Source organism: Enhydra lutris, unplaced genomic scaffold, assembly GCF_002288905.1.
Source record: "Enhydra lutris kenyoni isolate GAN:26980312 unplaced genomic scaffold, ASM228890v2 scaffoldscaffold116, whole genome shotgun sequence".
NCBI classification, from domain to species: Eukaryota; Metazoa; Chordata; class Mammalia; order Carnivora; family Mustelidae; genus Enhydra; species Enhydra lutris.
In genome coordinates, this window is record NW_019154200.1 from 433,510 (window position 1) to 456,688 (window position 23,179).

Here is a 23,179-nt window from a genome sequence, read left to right on the forward strand (position 1 = left end):
CCCGCATAGGGTTCCTGCTCAGCAGGAGTCTGCTTCTCCCTCTCCCTCCGCAACCCCCTATACCCCTGCTCTCTCAAGGAAATAAAATCTATTTTTTAAAAGATTTTATTTATTTATTTATTTGACATAGAGAGATCACAAGTAGGCAGAGCAGCAGGCAGAGAGAGAGGAGGAAGCAGGCTCTTGTTTCTGCTGAGCAGAAACAAGATGCAGGGCTCGATCCCAGGACCCTGAGATCATGACCTGAGCTGAAGGCAGAGGCTTAACCCACTGAGCCACCCAGGCGCCCCTCAAATAAATAAAATCTTTAAAAAAAAATAAAGTTGATACGGATCACACCCTTAGATTCCTCATAATTCTGTAAATTATTTTACAGAAGCTTGGAGGCTCACAAAGGCCAAGTGACTCAAATGGCTAATAAAGAGGCAGAGCCAGAAATTAGAGACCATTATCTGACTCCAATGCCAAAATCCACCTTTCCCTATAATGAGTTTTTATAATTTCTTTAAAGTCTCAATGAGGATTCCCACTATGCCAACAGACAGTAACAGTAAAACCACATCATAGACATTAAAACACTGGAGACATTTAAAAAAAAATAACAAGACAAAATAAAAATAAAATACAAAACAGAAGCACAGAAAAGAAATAAGCAAAAAAAAGGAATAAACCAACCACTGGAGAGATTTTGTTCTTCATTATTAAAATCATCTTACCTACTAAAGTTAATTATTGATCGTGTCAGTTACAATGTCTTTTATTTTAAAGTATCTCTCAGTAAAGAGGAGTTTTTTTTCTTCATGGCTTATTATAAAACTTACAGTTAAACTGAGTATCTGGGAAGGCCAAAAACGTTAGTTTTTCTTAACTAAGAACACCTTTTAAACAAAGCCACGAAACAGCTTCTTTTATTTTCTAGTAAGACTAGATTTATTCAATACCCTAAGTAAAAGTTTTGATTATAAGTATCCAACAGTATAAAAAGTACAAAACAGATTTGTAGATTTCTAATATATTAATACAAAGTGCATGACTACATACAGTACATCCTACAGGCAAAGAGGTGGAAGGGGAAAAAGAAGACTGTGGTTGAGGTCTAGTAATAAATAAATAAATACAGAAGTAGAGATGATCCATATTATAGTATATTCTACCACCAACACTGTAGCCAAAATGTACAAAAAAAAAAAAAAAAACCATTTCAAAATAACAGGAGGAAGATGATAATGGCTGGGACTCTTGTAATACACCTCAAAGGCTGTGGGAGAGCCAACCCAACTCACTGTGTAGTCTGTGCATATGGTGGCTTGTAGTTTTTGCCATAAGGAAGAAATATAAAATTTTAAGTTTAGATTAAGAACTATAAAACTATAGGGTGCCCATAAAAAGTGGCTCACTCCTTACTGTTATTTATACTATCCAATTTTAAAAATCCAGTTTTAAAAATAAGCACTGAGTTATGTTACTATAAGGCAGGCAAATGATCCTCCCTTATTATGAAAAGTCTGAACTGGTGGTATGTCCTTCCTGAACGTTTAGAAAAGAGGCAATGAGAGTACTTTGGTTTGGGTTCAAATAAAAGGCTTTCAAAAGAAGACTTTAGAACTGAAGAGCTCCATGTTCAGGATTTATCATCGAGTATCTCAAGGTTCACAATGCCTGACTACAAGAAGCCAAACCTAAACCAACCCACTCAGCATTAACACACACCTCTTTTCTTTTAGTAGAATTTTACTTTAATATAGAGTGAAAAGAAACCCAAAACCCTAATAGGTTAAAACAAGTCAAACAACCACTCTACACAGATAAAACCTTCACAAAGGTCAACTGAAGTAATCCAGAGCTAAAACTGAATTGTGCAGATTTTCAATGAAGTCACCAGTCATGTAACACAAACAAAAAGTCAATTATTTACACACTAGGCAAGCCCTCTAAGAAATGTGCCCCAAGAAGCATTAACCTTTGTTTATTTGTGTGTGCCATCCTGAAGACTTGCACATTTTTTCAGATAATTTAACCTTTTTAATAGAATGTGATCTCTACCATGTGGTAATGCTTTGGTACTATTCCTTTAGGATTGCTCATCCTAAAACTTGACATTTCCCCAGAGGAGCTTTGATTCTGTTTTAGAAGTTTCAGTATAGATTAAAATCTTTATCAAATATCAATATGGAGGGAGGTGACAGAGGATGCAACATATACAGCTAAGTTACCTCTCTGTATATTTAGAAATTACTCCTTCAAGGTATTTGCACCAGAGAGCTCAGTCTGTCCTGCTTCATATTCAGTAGTACAGGTTTGAATCATCAGAACCTTGGCAAGACCTTATTATTGCAAAATTATTAACAACTACCTCTAGGGGCAAGTCCATGTTACTGAGTTATGACAAATTTATTATCATGAAGGAAACAAGTATAGCCAGCCATCTTAAAAAATGCCCCAACCACTGCTTCTCAATATAGAAAGACTAAAACTACATACGTTTATCATACAACAAATCCCATCTCTGTCCCCTGAAATTCCCCTAGTTTCATTCATTAGAAGGGGATTAAGGAAAAAAAAAAAAAGACTTAAAGAGCACTTTACAGCAGCATTCAGCTTTCCTATGAGATACTCAGCATCTTAAATATTATGTACACTTTGTTTTTTCTTTTAGTAAGCTAGACACTGGCTTCAGAGTTTGTGGAACTGGAGAAGTAACAACCCATTCAAAACTACTCTAGAAAGTGTCTTTTGGCAGAATAGCAGGTATCCGAGTTAAAAATAGGAGGGTTTTGTTGCTTTGTTTTCTTTGCAAAATTTAAATCATTTTTGTTCCCCTTCTACCTAAACCTCAGTCACCACTCCTGAGTGGAGATGGGCAGAGGCTCTGGCCCCTGCTCCTCCGGCTTCTCAGCAGCTGTTTTCTTATTGCTGCAGCAAGGCTTGAATAGGTGCGTGTCAATGAGGACTTCCCCAAAACGGCCTTTATAGATAATCCCACAACATATTTTCTGTCTAAAAGAGAAAAATGGGAGAGAAATAGATTAATAAGGTAGAAAACTATTAGTACAAGAAAACAAAGGGGGAAAAAATCTACATCCTTATAACTAAGTACAGGATGAGAGCAAACTTTCCAACTGAAAGGCTCCTAGAGAGACCCCCCCAATTAGCTAAGTTATGTGAATTACCCAGGCCCCTTAAATGTCATAATGGAAGCTTATCAAATATTAAGGGGGTCAGGAGTCATTCTTAGAGACAGCAGTCAGGTTCAGAAGCTGCTCCTAACATTACGAACCGTTTCCTCTAAAAATCACTGACTCTTGGAGGGGAAAAAAAACAAACAGCCATCATAAACAGGCGGAAGCAACTGGTAAATATAATCAAATATACATAAAGCATAAAAAATGACAGTACAACAAAACATCCATGGATCACATAATCTATGGAAAAAAATAATGACGTACCCCTGTATGCCCCTCTCCAATCCCACCCTACTCCATCTCATTCTCTCCGCCTTCATTTTAAGCTTATCACTGCCTTTTTCCTTTACACTTCATAGGTTTACCACATCTGCATCTCAACATATATTGCTTGGTTATCTCCTATTTAAAAGAAACACATATATGGAATCATGTCCTATGCCGCAATTTTTTTTGCTCAACATTGAGGTTCATACCTATTATTAGAGCTTTTATTGTATTTTATGTATAGTATTCTACCAGGTAAACATACCACAATTTATTTATCCACTCTGCTTTTCTGTAACTTCCCCTACTACAAACATGTTACAGGCATCAATGCGCACCTAAATGTTTTCTATATTATGTTGCTGGGATACAGAAATGGAAACATGTTCATGTTGACCTGTAAGTGACAATTATCTATCAATGTGGTTCCCTTGTATTCCTATTTACTTAGGGTTTTATTCTAAACTTTGAAGAAACATTCAAATTTATCAAGCATCTTCAAAGTACTGCTAAGATGATAGGCATTTTCCCCTCCTTTATAAACTGTCAATGTGACAAATTTCTATCAGTTGATTTTTAATGTTTAAACCAATCTTATACCCCTAGAATAAATCTACTCTGGTCATGATATACTCTTTTGGTTTTGAAGTTATGTTAGCCTCATAGAATGCTTGGAGCCTATGCTCTCTTTTACTCATAATCTGAAAAAGCCAATGCAAGATCAGAATTATTTGTTTCTAGAATGTCTGGCAGAACTTGCCTAAATGTACCTGGGGTTTATGGAGGGAAGACTGACCGATGAATCAACTTATTGTAAGACTATACAGGTTTTCTATTTTTTTCTTGAGACAATTTAGGTAAACTTTTTCTATTAATGTATCCACTTCACCTATATGTTCAATTTACTGGCATACAGATGTTTGTAATGTCCTACTGACTTTTAGTGTTTCTGTTTTTTTTTTTTAGATTTTATTTATTTATTTGTCAGAGTGAGGAACAGAGAGAGAACACAAGCAGGGGGAACAGCAGGCAGAGAGAGAAGCAGGCTCCCTGCTGAGCAAGGAGCCCAATGTGGGACTTGATCCCAGAACCCTGGGACCTGAGCTGAAGGCAGATGCTTAACAGACTGAACTACCCAAGAGTCCCTAAAATTTGTTTTATTTATAGCTAATCTCCCTTTTGTTATCCAAGATGCTTATGTGTATTATCTCTCTTTTCTTTATCTGCTTCATCTCTAGTAGTTTTTTTTGGTCAGGTCTTTTTCAAGATCCAACTCTTATCCTTACTGATCCTACTCCCTTTGTTTCTACTCATATCTCCAAGACCTCCTTGCTTTTATTTTTCTTTGTAGTGGGCTTCATTAATCTTTAAACTGGATACATATCACTTCATTTATTTTTAGTCTTTCTTTTCTAAGCATTAAAGACATTAACTTGGGGCGCCTGAGTGGCTGAGTGGCTCAGTCAGCTAAGTGTCTCCAGCTCAGGTCATGATCCTAGGGTCCTGGGATCCAGCCCCATATCAGGGTCCCTGCTCAGTAGGAAGCCTGCTTCTCCCCCTCCTGCTCTCCCTGCTTGTGCACGTGCTCTGTGCTCTCTTACACAAGGTCTCTGTCAAATAAAAAATAAAATCTTAAAATAAATAAATAAAGGCTTTAACTTTCCCTCCACCTCTTTTAAACTTCATACCATATGTTCTGATTCATGCTATTTTTCAGTTACTCTTTATTTATAAAGATTTTCTCATTTATATTATACTTTCTCCTTTGGATTCATGGTTTCTTAATTTACAAATATATAGAGGTTTCCTACTTTCATCTTGTTTTGTTAGGTATATTTCAGTAATTTTTAAGCTTTCTGCCCTCCCCTTTTTGACTCTGGAGGTTTTCACTCTACCTATTCTTTTAGTGGTGACATAGTTCATCTAGTCACAAAGTTATTCAATGTATTTATTCTTAACATTGCAAAGGATGCTAGGATACCTTAACTCCTATCACTTTTATTGTCTAGACTTAAATGATACTGTTGTCTTGTAATTCTTTCTCTGTTTTTACTCCCACAACTACTCTTATTTCAAGCAGTCAGTGTTTGTTTAAATTTACCTAAATGTTTGCTACTTTCTTTACCCTCAGAATTTTAATCTCGGATCTTTTTCTACCTGTAGAACTCTCATGTTTAGGGTCAACTTGGCAGCAAATTCTCAAATTTTTTTCCCAGTCAAAAAGTCTTGGAGCACCTGGGTAACTCAGTGGGTTGAACCTCTGCCTTCAGCTCAGGTCATGATCTCAGGGTCCTGGCCCACATCAGGCTCTCTGCTAGGTGGGGAGCCTGCTTCCCACCCCCGCCTGCCTGCCTCTCTACCTACCTGTAATCTCTGTCAAATAAATAAATAAAATCTTAAAAAAAAAAAAAGTCTTATGCCCTTATTCATAAAAGATAATTTTTTTAAAAGTTCATTTATTTTAAGTAATCTCTATACCCAACGTGGGGCTCAAACTCACAAGCTCAAGATCAAGAGTCGCATGCTCTTCCAACTGAGCCATCCAGGTGCCCCACACAAAGGAAACTTTTGCTACATATAATTCTAGGTTGAGAGTTACTAACCCTTGGTCCATTAAAGATATTAAGCTATTGTTTTTTTACTTCCTTTGTTCATGCTGAGAACTCCGCTTTGTATGTTTGCTGTTCCTTTGAAAATAATGTCTTTTTTCCCTCACTGCTTAAAGATCTGTTTTTTATGTTCCACAGTTTCACTGTAATAAGCCATCTATGGGTGAATTTTCTCTATCATGAGATAAATGCTTATTATCTCACTTTCATTAGTATTCCCAAATCTGTGAAAAAGAAAAATCCTTAAATCACTTTCTCTTTGACTAGTCTTTCCTGGTCTATTCTCTCTTCCTTGACTTTGGGGGTCCCACATTCACTTAGCAGTTTGGTCTCTGATTATTCCTATTAATTTACTTATGAATGCTATTTTTAAAGACTTAAAAAAATATGTATTTCTAGCTTTTACTTTTTTCAGTGAGAGAACTAGTTAGAAAACAGTCACACTAGTCTATTCCATTATAGGAAATTTAGGTTCCCTAATGTGATTTTTATTTTACATCAATTTTAATAGGAAAGCACACAAAATCCCAACTCTCAGCTCAATTCTTGCTTAATCCACCTCCAACCATGTGTGCTACCAGCTGTTTGCCAAATGCCATTTAATTGCTAAGGAAGTGGGAAACCATCGCCTGTAATTAAGAAGGTATGCTGGTTATAGAGATATTTTCTGTTGCTTTTACCTTTTCCAGTATGTGAGATCTAAAAAGGAAAAAACTGGCGTTCTGTTAGAGCCAGAGGCCATCTCTGTATCTGAGCCATCATCTGACTGGTTACTATAGCAAGGAGACTGAGCTGGGGAGGCACTTGAGGTGGTACTGTGAGCATCAGAATCTGTAATAAAGACAAAAAAAAAATGTATAATTTCATTATATGCAACTAAGGCTCAGCATAAAAACTGTGAATGAATTAGTAAAAAGAAAAAAAGAATTTATTTTCTATTTACTACTGGTATTTGAAGACATTTGTACGAAAGTGTTTTTGAAAGAAAATGAGGACTATAAGCCTCCAGGAAGGTAAGAATAGACACCTTGCCCCATTCTTCCTACTAATAAAGTACAACTAAAAACCCTGGATATTACATACAAAACAAACCTAAAGACTCTGAAAGCTGACAACAGTTAGAGAGCTTGACCCAAGGAAAGACGCGGTGGTGAGTTCCCTAGTTTTCATGGGTTTTCTTTTTGCCTCATAAATCCCAGTCTTGAAGACAGAAAAGCCAGCAACCCAGGAATGCCAATAGGTATAGACCACCCCCCTCAAGAAAAAATGCCAACAAAACCCTGATCTTTAAACAAAAGGCCAGGAGGAAGTGGCAGCCTAATAAAGAAAGGAAACTTTTATTAGACAATAATCACTCTATTCAAGCACCACAGAAAAAAGGGGCCCAACTGCACCCACCCCAGCACAGGCCAAGTAGGGAGCCTAAGATTTCTATCTTCATTAAGATTGGTATGAAACCTACAATTCGTATGAAACCTATAACTCCACCACACTGTCAAAGGGAAGCATGTTGAAGAATCAGGACTTTCACCATGGCCCACCAGGAATGAATACCCCTACCATGCGGGAGCTTTAACTTCCACCCCCAAACCACTGCAATGAGGAGCTCCTTCCACCTCAGGTATCAGTGGAGCTGGGTGGGGGGGGCCTGACTTTTAACACCGCTAGGTAGTAACTTTTAACAGTTCTGCTATAGGGGTGTCCAAAAAAGCCAGTAAAATCAAAGGTTTAAATAAGAAGATCCATAACATAATTTTTAAATGTCCAGGTTTCAATTTATTTTTATTTAAATTCAATTAACATATACTGTATTATTAGTTCCAGAGGCAGAATTCAGTGATTTATCAGGTGCATATAACACCCAGTGCTCATTAAAGTGCCCTTATTAATGCCCCATCACCCAGTTACCCATCCTCCCCCCCCCCCCCCCCCCCCCCCCCCCCCCAAGTTTGTTCCCTAGAGTTAAGAGTCTATTAATGGTTTGCCTCACTATTTTCATCTGATTTTATTTTTTCTTTCCTTCCTCTATGTTTTCTGTTTTGTTTCTTAAATTCCACAGGTTTCAATTTAAAAAAATGTCTCAGGGGTGCCTGGGCAGCTCTGCCGGTTAAGTGCCCAACTCATGATTTCCGCTCAGGTCTTGAGCTCAGGGCCATGGGTTTGGATCCCATTTGGGGCTACATCCCAGGCATGGAAACTACTTTTTAAAAAAAAGAAAGAAAGGGGAAAAAAGAGGGGCATCAGGTGGCTCAATCAGTTAAGTGTCTCTTGATTCCAGCTCAGGTTATGATTTCAGGGTCCTGGGATCAAGCCCCATGTCAGGCTCTGTGCTCAGCAGGCAGTCTACTTGAGGACTTCTCTCTCTTTCTCTCTGCCCTTTCCCCTGCTTGTGTGCACTCTCTCTCTCTCAAAGAAATCTTTAAAAAAAAAAAAAAATCCCTCATAGGGGCACCTATGGTAGAACTTAGTTAATAGAGCACTCTACTCTTGATCCTGGGGTCATGACTTCCAAGTTCCATACCCAGGGCACAATTTACTTTAAAAAATAAAAAAAAAATAATTAATTAAGAAAGAAAGAATGAATGAATGAAATAATTTAATAATTTAAAACCCCCATATCCAGAACCAAGAATTTAATAATTTAAAACCCCCCATATCCAGAACCAAGATGTCAAACTTAAAGAAAAGGTAAGCAGATACTAGCACCAAGATGACAGAGATGTTAGAATTAACTGACCAAGATTTTAACAATTATTGACAAAAATGCTTCAGTAAGCTATCATGAACATGACTGAAACAAATGAAAAAAGAGTCTCTGTGAATAGATCTCAGTTTAAAAAATAAACAAAAGCTACAAAGAAGAACGAAGTGGAACTGAAATTTGAACTGGGCGGGGGAGGGGGGAGACAACAAATGAAATAAAAAGCTCAGTGGATGTGCTTAACAGCAGAATGGAGGGGAGAGAAGAAACAATCAATGAACTGGAAAAAAGAACAACAGAAATTACCCAACCTGAACAACACAGACAAAACTGAATAGAGACTTAGAGACCTCTGGGACTATAACCAAAAATCTGCATTTGTGTCACTGCAGTCCTGGAAAGAGAGAGAGGGAGGAGGTGAAAATGTACTCAACGATATATAAAGGCTAAGAATTTGCCAAATTTGGCAAGAGACATAAACCAATATATTCAAGAAGCTGAAAAAAACTCCAAACAGGATGTACTCAAAGCAATCAATACTAAGAATTTAATTTCTTAAAGCTTAAGACAGAGGAAAAAATCTTAAAAGCAACCAAAGAAAAATACCTTACCTATAAAGGAAAAACAACAGATCTTAATTTCAAAAGGCAATTCATTAGATACAAGCTAAACATGATTTATTATTTTTGCCCTTAAAAGACAAGTCGAATTTACAAGCCAGAAAGTAAGCCTTCTGGTTGATGGTCACCATGCTCTAAGGCTTTCATATTGCTATTCTCCAGTGACAACAATTTCACAAATAAGGGCTGAGCTTACCACATTCCCCACTCCCCATAAAGGTGGATAGAGCACTCGCCCAATTCAAAGAACCAAATCTTTTTAAAAAAATTTTTATTTTTTATTGACATATAATGTATTATTAACATATAATGTACATTAACATATAATGTACAGGTCTGTGAATCGCCAAGTTTATACACTTCATAGCACTCACCAAAGCACATACCCTCCCCAGTGTCCATAACCCCACCACCCTCTCCCTACGCCCGGCAACCCTCAGTTTGTTTTGTAAGATTAAGAGTCTCTTATGGGGGCACCTGGGTGGCTCAGTGGGTTAAAGCCTCTGCCTTCGGCTCAGGTCATAATCTCAGGGTCCTGGGATCAAGCCCCACATTGGGTTCTCTGCTCGGCAGGGAGCCTGCTTCCTCCTCTCTCTCTGCCTGCCTCTCTACCTGCTTGTGATCTTTGTCTTTCAAAAAATAAATAAATAAAATCTTTTAAAAAGAGACTCTTATGGTTTGTCTCCCTCCCAATCCCATCTTGTTTCATTTCAAATTAATCGTTTTTAAAGATTTATTTATTTATTTGAGAGAATGAGAGCATGCAAGTGGGGGAAGGGGCATGGGGAGAGGGAGAAAGGGTCTCAAGCAGACTCCGTGCTGATCGTGGAGCCCAACTGGAGCCTCCATCTCCTGACCCTGAGATCACAACCCAAGGAAAAACCAAGAGTCTGACACATATCCCACTGCGCCACCCAGGTGCCCTCCCCAATCAATATTTATTAAGGACATATCTATTACATATCAAACCCCATGTCGTTTCCTACACGGCAAGAAACAGACTGAAAAAAAACCTATGACTAGAGCTTATGGTGCTTTGTATCAACAAAAGTTTATCTACAAAATCCTCAATAGCAGGCTTTAAGAAATAAGTCTCCTGGAATGTTTTTAAAAGGCTTCCCAAACAATTAACAGCAGCAATCAGCTCTACGCTGGCCAAGAAAACTCACATCCTAGGAGTGCTTAATATCTAACAAACATTTGAAGCTGCAGTTTATTAGACCATTTTCTACCCATAAAAATGGCAATTTCATATGGTTTAATCTAACACTTGGGATACTAGAATACAACTAACTATATAAAAATGCTGTAAGGAAGAAAATTCTCTTCTAGAATGCAGGGCTGGAAATTCTTCAAAAAAATTACAATTTTTAAAATCTTAAAAACTGTGGGATTTGAAAAGGCACAAAAGAGTAATTAGTTAGCATGGGGTAGGTAGGGATGATGAGCAAAGTAGTAGAAGCAGAACACACTGTGCACAGAAAGAGAACTGATTCAGGCCAAATATTCTTTGCCTAAAATAGGACTTCCAAGAGGCTCACTATGGATTTTCAACTTTATTCCACAGCAACCAGAATTCACTGTAGATTTTAAGGATTAAAAAAAAAAGAATAACAATTATATAGGAATTTGTTTTGTTTTACAAAACCCTTTTTAACTTGATTATCCCCATTTCTCAGATTAGAACAATATAGTTCAATGTTAAGTACCACAAAGGTCACATATTTGTTAAGTTTCAAGAACAGTAACTCAAAAATCCAGATCTTCAAGCTCTAGGTCTAATGCCTTTCCAGTATACCACACAAAAGAAAGCCTATCTCAGAAATAAAAATAAAGGTCAGGCACATGCAAGATGCATGGAAGCAATATATAACCAGAGGCAGGAACACCATTTAGTGGGTGATGTATATAAATTCGAGTAACTCAAAACTGTGATGTTGCACACAGGTGCTAACAATTCACAATGCACATGGGAAAACCCCATTTCAGTCTAAGCCTACAAAGCCCACACACCTTTTTCAAAGGAACTTATTTTTAGTCTTCAATCCCTCCCTCCACAACAGAGCTTTATACTAAAAATCTAAAATTACACCGGACATATTCCCTTAGGTAAGGCAAAACTGAGTCAGGTATCACTTTCCCCATAATTAAAGGGAGGAGCTGAGAATATACATATGAATAATCAATTCCTTTAACCTTCAAGTGGTAGAAGAAAATTGCTATTTCCCAAATGTTCATTAAAACTTAGTAAGAATGGAGGGTAGAGTTAGTCTTTTGCTTTTCCCCAGGTGATAGCTGATTAAGAAGGGAACATACATAAACAAACAATCCAGTTACAAAATGGACAGAGGACCTTAATACACATTTTTCCCAAAAAAAGAGAAAAAGGACAAAAAATAAGTGTTCATAAGGATGTGAAGAAAAAGGGAACCCTTGTGTACTGCTGATGGGAATGCAAACTGGTACAACCACTGTAGAAAACAGTATGGAGGTTCCCTCAAAAATTTAAAAATAGAAATATGTGATCCAGTAATTCCACTACTGCATATTTACCAAATGAAAATGAAAACACTAATTTGAAAAGATGTAGGCATCCATATGTTTACTGTAGCATTATATACAATGGCCAAGATACGGAAGCAACCCAAGTGTCCATCTATATAAATAAATGAATAAAGATGGGGGGTGGTGGGTGTGCGTGTATGTGCGTGCACTCACACATGCATTACACAACCCTAAAGAATGAGACTTTTTTTTTTTTAAGATTTTTATTTATTTATTTATTTGACAGACAGAGATCACAAGTAGGCAGAGAGGCAAGCAGAGAGAGAGAGAGGGAGAAGCAGGCTCCCCGCCGAGCAGAGAGCCCGATGCAGGGCTCGATCCCAGGACCCTGGGACCATGACCTGAGCCGAAGGCAGAGGCTTTAACCCACTGAGCCACCCAGGTGCCCCAAGAATGAGACTTTTAAAAGAAGGTCTGCAATGATGTAGATAGAGCTACAGAGTATTATACTAACCAAAATAGGTCAGTCAGAGAAAGACAAATACCATATGATTTCACTTATATGTGGAACTTAAGAAATAAAAGAGATGAACATGGGGGTGGGAATGAAGCAAAGCAGAAAACAGACTCTTAACTACAGGGAACAAACTAGGCATTACTTAAGGGTGGTGAGGAGAATGGGCTAAATGGGGGATGGGTATTAAGGAGGGCAGGTATTGGAAGGAGCATTGTTCATTATCATATGTACATATGTATCATATGTAAGTAATAAATCACTAAATTCTACTCCTGAAACTAATATTACACTGTATGTTAACTGGAATTTAAGTCAAAACTTAGAGGAAAAAATGTTTTAAATAAAAGAAAAGAACACATATAATTTAAATATACACATATCTGATAATACCTAAATATTTTACTACAAAGTATTAAAATATTTTAGTCGAAGATTAAATAAATCTATCATCAGAGTAACTATAGACTAGTAACACCTACTTAAAAAAAGCAGAGAGTCAGCAGAAGAACTGCAAAAACTTCAAAGTTGTGAGTATTGATTATACTACCCTAGAGAGCAGGGTGGTATTACTCAAAGAGCACAGGGCTTTGAAGTCAAGACAAACCAGAGGTTGAATTCATCTGTATCATCGTTACTAAGTGACCTGGGTCAAGGTTAAATCACCACTCTACTTCCTATTCTAATCTCTAAGACAAATCATTGAGATGGCTATGTATGTAAAATGCTTGGTACATACACCAAAACGTCCAAGAGATGACAGTTCTCCTTTCCTTACTCTACCTTATCGGTATATTTAACTATCTTTTACCATTATTCTAGAACAAGCACTGGGGCACCTGGGTGGCTCAGTCAGTTAAGCATCTGTCTGTCTTCAGCTGAGGTCATAATCCTGGGGCCTTGGGAAAGAGTCCCACATCGAGATTCTTGCTCAGCAGGGACCCTGCTTCGCCCTCTCCTACTCTCCCTGCTTGTGTTCCCTCTCTTGCTGTCTCCCTCTCTCTTTAAAAAAAAAAAAAAATATATATATATATATATATTTATTTATATATATACATATAAAAGCCCATATTAGTTTGTCATTCCTTTCCCATTCCATCATACATAATACACACTGCCCCAGAAACCTCAAGTCCTGGGGCTAGCTTTATTTTACTGCAATCTGTGAATTATGATTTCTGAAGTTACCTTCCTAAAACCTGGGCCTTAATGTCATACCGTCCACTAATTATTTACATACCTTTTCTGCACATCTCCAGAACTCAATTTCTTTATGCATATAAAACAAGCGAACAAGCTTGAGAAACCACCTTCTAGAAAGTTTCAGATGGTAATAATGAGATCTGAGTGCATTAGAGACCTCAGTGACCTCTGAGGTCAGAGGGGTCTCCACACATTCTGAAGAAGTAGCTGGTCAAAGTACTTTGAGGACATCAAAATTAGAGTTCCACAAGTCCACAGAAATAGCTCTACAGTACACAACACCCTCAAACACGTTTTTAAAATAAATTTAACAAACCTATACATACCATATGCCACCCCCAGACAAAAATAAAAAACAAACAATGATTCCTAAGTACCTATATTTCATATCAAACTTACTGTGACGTTTAAATTCCTTCTGTAGTTTACTGATCTGGTTGCTTTTTATCCTGTTTCCAGATAGAGTTTTCACTTTCTTTGGTTTCAATGTAGTCTTCAGACTGGGTCCTGCCCTTGCATCTACCACCTGGAAGAAAATACTGAATATTTAATACCATTTAAAAAAAATGATACCTCTTGTATTCCTTCAGTTCAGATAAATGCCTATTTGAAGGAGCCAAAATTGAGAACCAGCTTACTCTTAATACTCTAATCAGAGTATTTGAGAGTCCACATGTACTTTTAATCATCACACGGTATTAAAAAATACCATGTACAAAAAATTGAAATAGATTTATATACAGCAAGAATGACCCAAGAGGTTAAAGAAAATCAAGCCTAGTAACAACTAACATTCCTATGAGACAGTGTTTTATGGTTTACAAAAAGCTTTCATACACTTTTGATTTTACCCTCGCTACATAGTAGTAACAGGACTATTTTTGTTACTCCAATTTAGGGTGAAGGAAAATGAGAGAAATTATCTTTTCCTTTATTTCACTAAGCTAGTAAATGGGAAAAAATGGGTAGAGAGGGGTACAAGACTCAAATCAAGGTTTTCACATCTATGCTTTATCCTTTTTTCCATTACATGCTTTAATCCCTGAGGTCACTTACAGGATGGCAATGGTATATTCTCACACCATCTAGCATGGTCACTGGTTCAGCCCTGCGTGGTATCACTTCTCATGAATTGATTCACACTTACTATTTGCACATTTCTACCCTTAAAAAGGTTGCCATCACCTTCAAAATCACAATTTGGATCATCTCTAAATAAAGCTAAAGAAAACGCACTTTGGGACGCCTGGGTGGCTCAGTTGGTTAAGCAGCTGCCTTCGGCTCAGGTCATGATCCTAGCGTCCTGGGATCGAGTCCCACATCGGGCTCCTTGCTCTGCAGGGAGCCTGCTTCTCCCTCTGCCTCTGCCTGCCATTCTGTCTGCCTGTGCTCGCTCACTCTCTCTCCCTCTCTCACAAATAAATAAAATCAAAAAAAAAAAAAAAAAAGAAAACGCACTTTTTTATAAATTTTAAGATTCACAAAAATCTAATAATGTAACATGGTCACCAAACGACAATGCAAGGCTAGTGTCAGGATAAAAGATAAAGAATAAACGCCTGCTTAAAAAAAGATTTTGTATAAATGCCATAAATGTTCTCAAAGCTAGCATACAGAAGAATTAGGGGCACCTGGGTGGCTCAGTGGGTTAAGCCTTCGCCTTCAGCTCAGATCGTGGTCTCAGGGTCCTGGAATCGAGCCCCGCATCAGGCTCTCTGCTCAGCGAGAGCCTGCTTTTCCCCATCCCACTGCCTGCGCCTTCTCTGCCTACTTGTGATCTCTCTCTCTCTCTGTGTCAAATAAATAAATAAAATATTTTTTTAAAAAGAGAGAATTAAATAAGACCTAACAGTGTCGTTCTGGTCACAGAAAACCAGTGACAATGAGCAAATACAACACACATTTACATACCAGTATGACCTCAACTAGATCGAAGTACAGAGAATAACAGCTTCCCCATAATTGATCACTATGTGTTAGACTTTATACATATAATCTCATTCGGTTCTCACAAGAGCTATAAGGATAGCTATTATCCTTGCACTTTATAAGTAAATGTAACTTGCCCAGAGTTCACAATTAGTAAGTGGTAATGGCAGGATTCAAATCCAGTTAATTCTAAACCCTACTGTGCTCATGATGGTACCACAGTGAGTTAGGATAAACGTTATCCTAAGAGTTTAAAAACAACCCGTGTCTAATTAACTGGAGGAATGTATTAAACCTAAAATACGAGAATGTACACAGTGAATCTCCAGAATGAGGATACTGGATACAGCCTTAGAGAAATGTTACACCAAGCTATTCTGCTTCTAAAAATGCCAAAATGTTAAGTAATTATATCTGAGCAGTAACTGGTGTTTTTTCTTTAGTTTTTCCACTTACCATCTGAGGGACATACTATTTCCTAAATTAGGGGGAAAACTAATGTTACTTTAAAAGCATAACTGAGAAAGACAAAAGATGAACTAACATGATTCCAGTTTTTTTTTGATCCTGCTGGCAATTTCTTCCATCTTTTCACAAGCAGGACACAGGCATTACAGATGTCTCCTGAACGAGTCTCATGCAACCTGATAAGAAAACAACCAAACCTTTGTTAGTTTCATCATTTACATTAAAGAAGTCATGCAGGGGCACCTGGCTGGCTCAGTTGGTAGAGCATAGAACTTTTGCTCTCTAGGTTATAAGTTCGAGCCCACATTGGGTAGAGCGATTACTTAAAAAATAAAATGTTGGGGAGGGAGGGAAAAATTCATGCAATTACATTTCTTTTAGAAAAAAATACACCCAATTATACTTTATAGATGTAATTTCTAATTGTCCTGGGTGATCCAGTTCCATTGTTACATTTTATAAATATTAATTAACTCCTTGATCCAATGAACCATTCATTCTATGTACTGCAATTTGGTCATTCTAAAATAACATTTTAAAAGTTAAGTAATAGTAAAATTTAAGACCTAGAGGAGATTCTGGTCACCATGGTTTCAAACAATGTAGTCCAATTAATCTTTTTCAAGTGTGTAGGTACTTCCACAAACAACAAAATGCCACCTTTTAAGTAAACTAATGTATCACAATATTCTAGTTTTAGACACATAACTGGAGGCACTGTAGTTTTTTCAAAATGACTGCATCTGCATGGTGGCGGGGGGAATCTATAGGACTAGTCACCAAGCTCTTTTTAAATTCTGTCTTTGAAGAACTTTCATTTAGTGCACTATTATAAATACATACAAAAAAATACTGGTAACGTTTATCGTGTATACCACTGGAAACATTAGGAGAAAAATGTAATTTAAAAAGGCAAGGTCAGAAGAAACTCTTTGACAACCTTCAAAATAATTACAAAATCCAGGATTTACAAATAAAAATTCAACAAGTATTTTGATAAAAAAAGAGAAGTGGTAAAAATAACTTCTAACATGGGAAATGGTTCAACAGTGAGTATTTTATCCAAGCACTTGTCAGAAAGTAAATTCCATTTTATTAACCAGAGGTTTATTTTCAAGAGATAAATGAGGGGCACCCCGATGGCTCAGTCAGTTGAAATCCAACTCTTCTTTTTTTTATTTTAAAGATTTTATTTATTTATTTGACAGAGTGAGAGAGGGAGAGGGAATACAGGCAGGGGGAGCGGGAGAGGGAGAAGCAGGCTCCATGCTGAGCAGAGAGCCCGATGCGGGGCTCGATCCCAGGACCCCAAGACCATGACCTGAACAGAAGGCAGATACCTAATGACTAAGCCATCCAGGCAACCGTGAAATCCAACTCTTAATTTCGGCTCAGGTCATGATCTCAGGGCTGCAGGATGGAGTCCCACCAACTGCGTGCGCTCAGTGGGGAGTCTCCTAGAGAGATCCTCTCTTCCCCTCCCTCAAAATAAATAAAGAAATCTTAAAAAAAAAAAAAAGATAAATGAAGAACAGAATCATAAAATGAAACATACCCCGACAGACTTCAGGGCAGAACATTAAGTCCTGTTATTATCCACACGAGGCTGAGTTAAAATACATTTCCATAATTTAGAAAAACAACACAAAGAACAGAAAACTCGGAGAACAACCACTATTAAGAGAAAATAAGAGTAAAGTCTCTCTATATATCTTGAAGTTAAAAACGAGAGTTTGTTTGGTATAACTAAGGGGCTTCCGATTTGGTAGTTCCTTATAATCTGGAAAAGAGTAAGTGGTATTGTTTGATCCGTTTTCAAAGCAAGAACCTTAAAATAGCCTAGATGAGAATGCAGTGATTTAATTTATTAGCACATTACTCCAACTGCCTGCCTTGCTCGGAAATATTTCGTAAGCTGTGATCTTTTTCACCTTAAGAATGGTAAAAACATCAGATGATCTTACCCAAAACAGCTCTGAAAGTCCTTTTCATAGCGTTTACTGTCAGTGAATCGAGAACTGGAGGACTTCGCTCTGCAAATACAGCAGCCCTCTATACTTCGGTACATCTTTGGCTTGTGAAAACCAAACATCTTTTCTTCTGGGCAATAGTCTGTAAAGCCAAGGGAATTGACACAGCTTTGTTGAGGGCTGTAACAAGGAACCATTAAAAGAGAGTTCTCTGCTCCACCCCACCCCCAACAACTTGATAGTACATGACCAAGCCAGACAGGAGGGCTCTGGGGAAGACCTCCTCGATCTACCTCCATTCTTGGCACTAGCATGCATGGCAAGTGTATAAAACACAGAGAATACATTATACGTTAATTAGAAAAAAAACTGAAGGAAAAAAAAAACACCACACAAAATAGCTCAGTTATTTAACAAGGCCTCTACAACACCTCCTTTTACCCTCTTGGCAACACTCATTCCAAAAATGAGGGGAGGGAAGCATTTTTTAAAAATCAACTTTTAAGTAGAAAATATAATAAACTCTCCCCACTATAAAATGATGGAATCCTACACAATGAAGGACACATCCTAAAATTTAAGGTAAGGCACCCGCCCTTCTGTTTTGCGCCTTTGCATGTATATGATTCCCTGCTGGGGAAGTTTTGAGCATTTACCATGACCACTATTTGATACTAAGAACACAAGTAGCTCAATATGCATCAACCCACAATACTCTGCCCTATGGGAAGTTAAAGGGGATTTCTTCTGTGATAAATGGGAAGTTCTAAGCCAGCAAGTTGACTCTGAATTCAAACTACTGCAAGGAGGATGTAAAATTCACAAAAATCCAGGGTCAGGATTCAAGAATAATAATTTTATAAATTATTAAGATTAATTAAAAACAAGCTCATATTTCCCGACAGCTCTTCTATGAAGACCTGTCCCTGAGAGCAGTAATAAATACTGAGAGGCAGAAGTCCAAGAAATGCAGGTGAGATAAACTGTGATTCTCATGATGAAAAACATCTCAGTATCAAGCAAGGAAGAAAGGAACAGCTCTAGAGCTTACATGTAGCAAAAATGTAGCTGGCAGTAAATACCCACCTTAGAAGAAATTTAGAATACCCAAACCAAGAGACAGTTTCACCAGAACATCTGGTGTTCTTTTATGGTGTCTCATCAGAGAGAGACTAAAAAGTCAATGAATATAGAAACTAAATCCCAATGGGCAAGTGTTAAGAATCCAACTACAAATCACAAAAGCATCACATACAGTATCAATAAGAAAAACATTATTAATACCAAGTAGACTGGTACCCATAGTTTTAGGAGTCATAACCACAGAACACCATCCTTTTAAAGCTCTTTTAGATACACACTGAAATAAATAGGAGTAAAACAACAACTTTGGTATGTCTTTGGATGATCTGTCTGATCCCCATTCCATCTCAATTCTGGTTAGTACACCAGAGGAAGTATTTACAAAAGCAATTCACAGAAATAATCAAATAACCCATGCTGTGTTATGTGTCTGAGATTGAGGGATTCTGAAATACGGACAGAAAATTTAGGATTTATTTTTTTTTAATTTTATTAGCAAACAACTAAACACTCAAGTTTTCCTTTTAAAAATGGGCTATTATTTATCAAGTGTTCTTTTTTTTTTTTTAAGATTTTATTTATTTATTTGACAGACAGAGATCACAAGTAGGCAGAGAGAGAGAGGAGGAAGCAGGCTCCCCGCTGAGCAGAGAGCCCGATGCGGGGCTTGATCCCAGGACCCTGGGATCATGACCTGAGCCAAAAGCAGAGGCTTTAACCCACTGAGCCACCCAGGCGCCCCTCAAGTGTTCTTCTTAAATGTTTTTGTTGGTGGGGGAGGCAGGCAAAGAAGGGAGATGGGGGCCAGGCAGAAGGCCACTGATGCACTTCAATAATTAAGCCTAAACAGTTATTTCAGGGTGGCTGGGTAGCTCAGTGGGTTAAAGCCTCCGCCTTCAGCTCTGGTCATGATCCCAGGGTCCTGGGATCAAGCCTCATGTCGGGCTCTCTGCTCAGCAAGGAGCCTGCTTCCTCCCCTCTGCCTGCCTCTCTGCCTACTTGTGATCTCTGTCAAATAAGTAAATAAAATCTTTGAAAAAAAAAAATAAACAGTTATTTCAATTTAAGAATTGTTAAAACAAGAAAACAAAATATCCTTAGTTGATTATTTTTGTTAAATGAAGCACTTGGGAATTTTTTTTTTTTGAGAGGAAAAAAACGAGGAAAATACTCTACACAGTAGGAAGAGGTGTAGTACGGCCTGTGAAATGAGATACAGATTTTTCTCCAAATAACAAGCCCAAATGATAAATGAAAAGAAATGTCCTGAGGGGTGTCTGGGTGGCTCAGTCAGTTAGGCTCTGCCTTCACCTCAGGTCATGATCCCAGGGTCCTGGGATTGAGCCCAGCATTGGGCTCTCTGCTCTGCTCAGCTCAGAGGAGAGCCTTTTTCTCCCTCTCTTACTCCCCCTGCTTGTGCTCTCTTGCACTCTCTGTCAAATAAATAAAATCTTCAAAAGAAAGAGAGAGAGAAGGAAAGAAAGAATGAATGAATGAATAAAAGAAAATGTCCTAAAGAAAATGATGGTATATTCCTCGGTTTTGAGACAAAAATGTTACGTGACTCTTTCCAGCTCTCACAACTAACCTGTGGGTTCTCCAAACTCCACTAACATTCTCCATTACCATCAAGGTCAAAAGTCCACACTTCCTCTTACAGTGGCCAGCTTCATCAATAGCTCTAGGAAACTTCAGCCTCCCTTCTTAGCAAGGACAAAGGAAGTACAGCAAGAAAGGCCAGTTCATTCCCTTAATACACAGACCAAATCCTATTACAACAGATTCCTACCTCTCCACTCACAATCCCCTTCCCTCTCCACAAATAAACATGCCATCAAAACCATACAGCATTCGGATCATCTCCAAGATAGCATCTACCTTCACCAAGGCTGGATTTGACCAAGAAACACAGTTTGTGCCAGTTACTGCATGGGCAAGCTTTTAAGGAATGTTAGAGTTATAGCTAAATACTGAGGCCTTCCGTTTTATAAGCAGCTATTGTGAATCAAGTGTTCATCTTCAATATGATTTTTTTGTTGGTGGGGATCTCCACAAAACTTACCCAACAGTCCCCACAAGACATCCCATTCTTCAGACTGAGTAATATTTTTTTAGGAACTGGGGAAAATAAAATAGCCTGATATCTTCTGACTGACAATCCTTTACACAGCTCTGAAATCTTATGTTCATCCTGATAAAATCCTGCTTCAGTGTCTGAGAGGGGTGTCCCTGCTTTTCTGGGCAGCGCTAAATGCAGTAAGGTGCAAGGCACCCGCCTGCCCCGACACACAGGAGGTGTATGAACCTTTTAATGGATTACTTAAACCTATTAAACCTTTTCTGAGCTTATTCCTGCACTTGGGAGGCACCTGAAATCTGCAGCAAATACACAGGGGTTTCATTTTGGGCTTTGTTTACAGCAACCCAGTTAAGCAGTGGTTGGTGTTTAACCATTTTGCGCTTTGGGGAGCCCAGAAATTAATGAAAGCATTTTCACAGAATCTAGAGACCCACTAATGTTTTAAAAAACAAAACAGAACAAAACAAAAAACAACCCTATAAAACCTACCCACTGTCTGGAGGAAGAGGACAAAAAATGGCTCTAAAACCAACTTATTTTTTGTATTTATAGAGAAGGTGGTAGGTAGGTGTAACACAACTAGATTTTAAACCTGGAATTTCTGTTATTTCAACAAACCTGGTGGTTCTTTAGAATATTTCTTTCCTAGAATATTCCTAGAAATTTCCTAGGATATTCTTTCCTAGTCCCACATTTGTGCAATATTAAATGATTCCTCCAGAACAATTTATTTTATTTGTTCAAATGACACTGTAAGCTATTAAACTATTTGTGACTTTTGCATCTATTCTCACAGGAGTCACATCATTCCACACTGTTTTCACAGACGGAAGCTAATACCATCTGCTTCCTAATTGATGAATAATTACAGAAGAGAGTGGACACCATACAATCTTGCTCTTAAGTGTGTGGGGAAAGCAGAAGAAAATTAAGCTTTGAGATAAAGCCAAAAATCAGGAAAAGATTTAAAATGCTTATTAAAAGCTGCCATTTGTCTTCTAAAATTAGAACAATGGTGATGGTTGCAGAATTCTGTAAACATACTAAAAACCACTGACTTGTTCACTTTTAAAGAGTGAATTTTACAGTGTGTGAATTATATCTCAAAAAGCTTGTTTTAAAAATGAAAACAGACTGGGTTAGGAATTCTGTCTTTGTATATCTTTGTAACCTCAGCCTTTAAATAATCCCCGTCACTTAATAGGTACTCAATAAATGTGATTAAACTTTTTTAACAAGTTGCTATGTTTTTTTTTTAAAGTTGTTGTTTATACAGCATCTCATGTTTCATAAGGCACTTTCATTAACATTATTTCTTTGGCTGCTGTCAGCCAAACAGCCACAAATTTTTACTGTTCTATCCAACTTAATTCAATCTCCCAAAGTTAAAAAGATTAAAGTTAACAGTTAAGTCAGCAAAAACCATAAGAGAAATAAGTTTAACTATATAGGCAAAATATCACAGACAACAAAAAGTGAATTTTTAAAAAATGCAACAATTAATTCTAAACATCTGATTAATTTCTGGGTTTTTTTTCCACTTTAAAGTTGCACAATTCATATAAATCCAATGATCAAATTAATTAAAAGATGGGGAATGCAACCTTAGTGTTAACACAAGGAAAGGGTGGGGTCAATGCTGTATGTCAAGGATACAAAAGGACCAATTCTATTCTTTATTTATTTATCAAGTAATCTCTGTGCCCTACATGGGGCCCAAACTCAACCCGGAGATCAAGAGTCCAATACTCAACTAACTGACTGAGTCAGCCTGAAGCCCCATCAAAAGGACCAATTATAATCTAATCTAACAAGATTACAAAGCCAAAGAGCAGGGATGGTATCTATTTTATACGTAATTCAACATGCAGAAGGTAAGTACATTGAGTACAACATAATATAAATGGGAAAGAAAAGGAAGCTTTACAGCAATAGCTAATACTGAAGGGATGCTATTTAAGAAAAAGTTTTCTGATAAATAATTCAAGCCTTAAAGAGGGTCTTTTAACAATACTAAACTCCTTTTAAACTTGACTTTAATCAGGAAA

The 23,179-nt window shown here is 37.5% G+C and overlaps 1 protein-coding gene across 2 annotated transcripts in view; it reads right to left on the bottom strand.

The window, feature by feature from the left end:
* Positions 1-2,554: 2,554 nt before the first annotated feature.
* LOC111139761 (SIN3-HDAC complex associated factor) overlaps positions 2,555-23,179 on the bottom strand; it is a 30,315-nt gene continuing 9,690 nt past the window's right edge. For both annotated transcript variants that reach the window (XM_022492125.1, XM_022492124.1), the window contains exons 2-6: positions 17,963-18,110; positions 16,075-16,174; positions 14,001-14,127; positions 6,739-6,889; positions 2,555-2,997 (exon numbers count right to left, since the gene is read on the bottom strand). In XM_022492125.1, the coding sequence (XP_022347833.1) occupies positions 2,838-2,997; positions 6,739-6,889; positions 14,001-14,127; positions 16,075-16,174; positions 17,963-18,090 (666 nt within the window). In that variant the 5' untranslated portion in view covers positions 18,091-18,110 and the 3' untranslated portion in view covers positions 2,555-2,837. The remainder of the gene's footprint in view (positions 2,998-6,738; positions 6,890-14,000; positions 14,128-16,074; positions 16,175-17,962; positions 18,111-23,179) is intronic.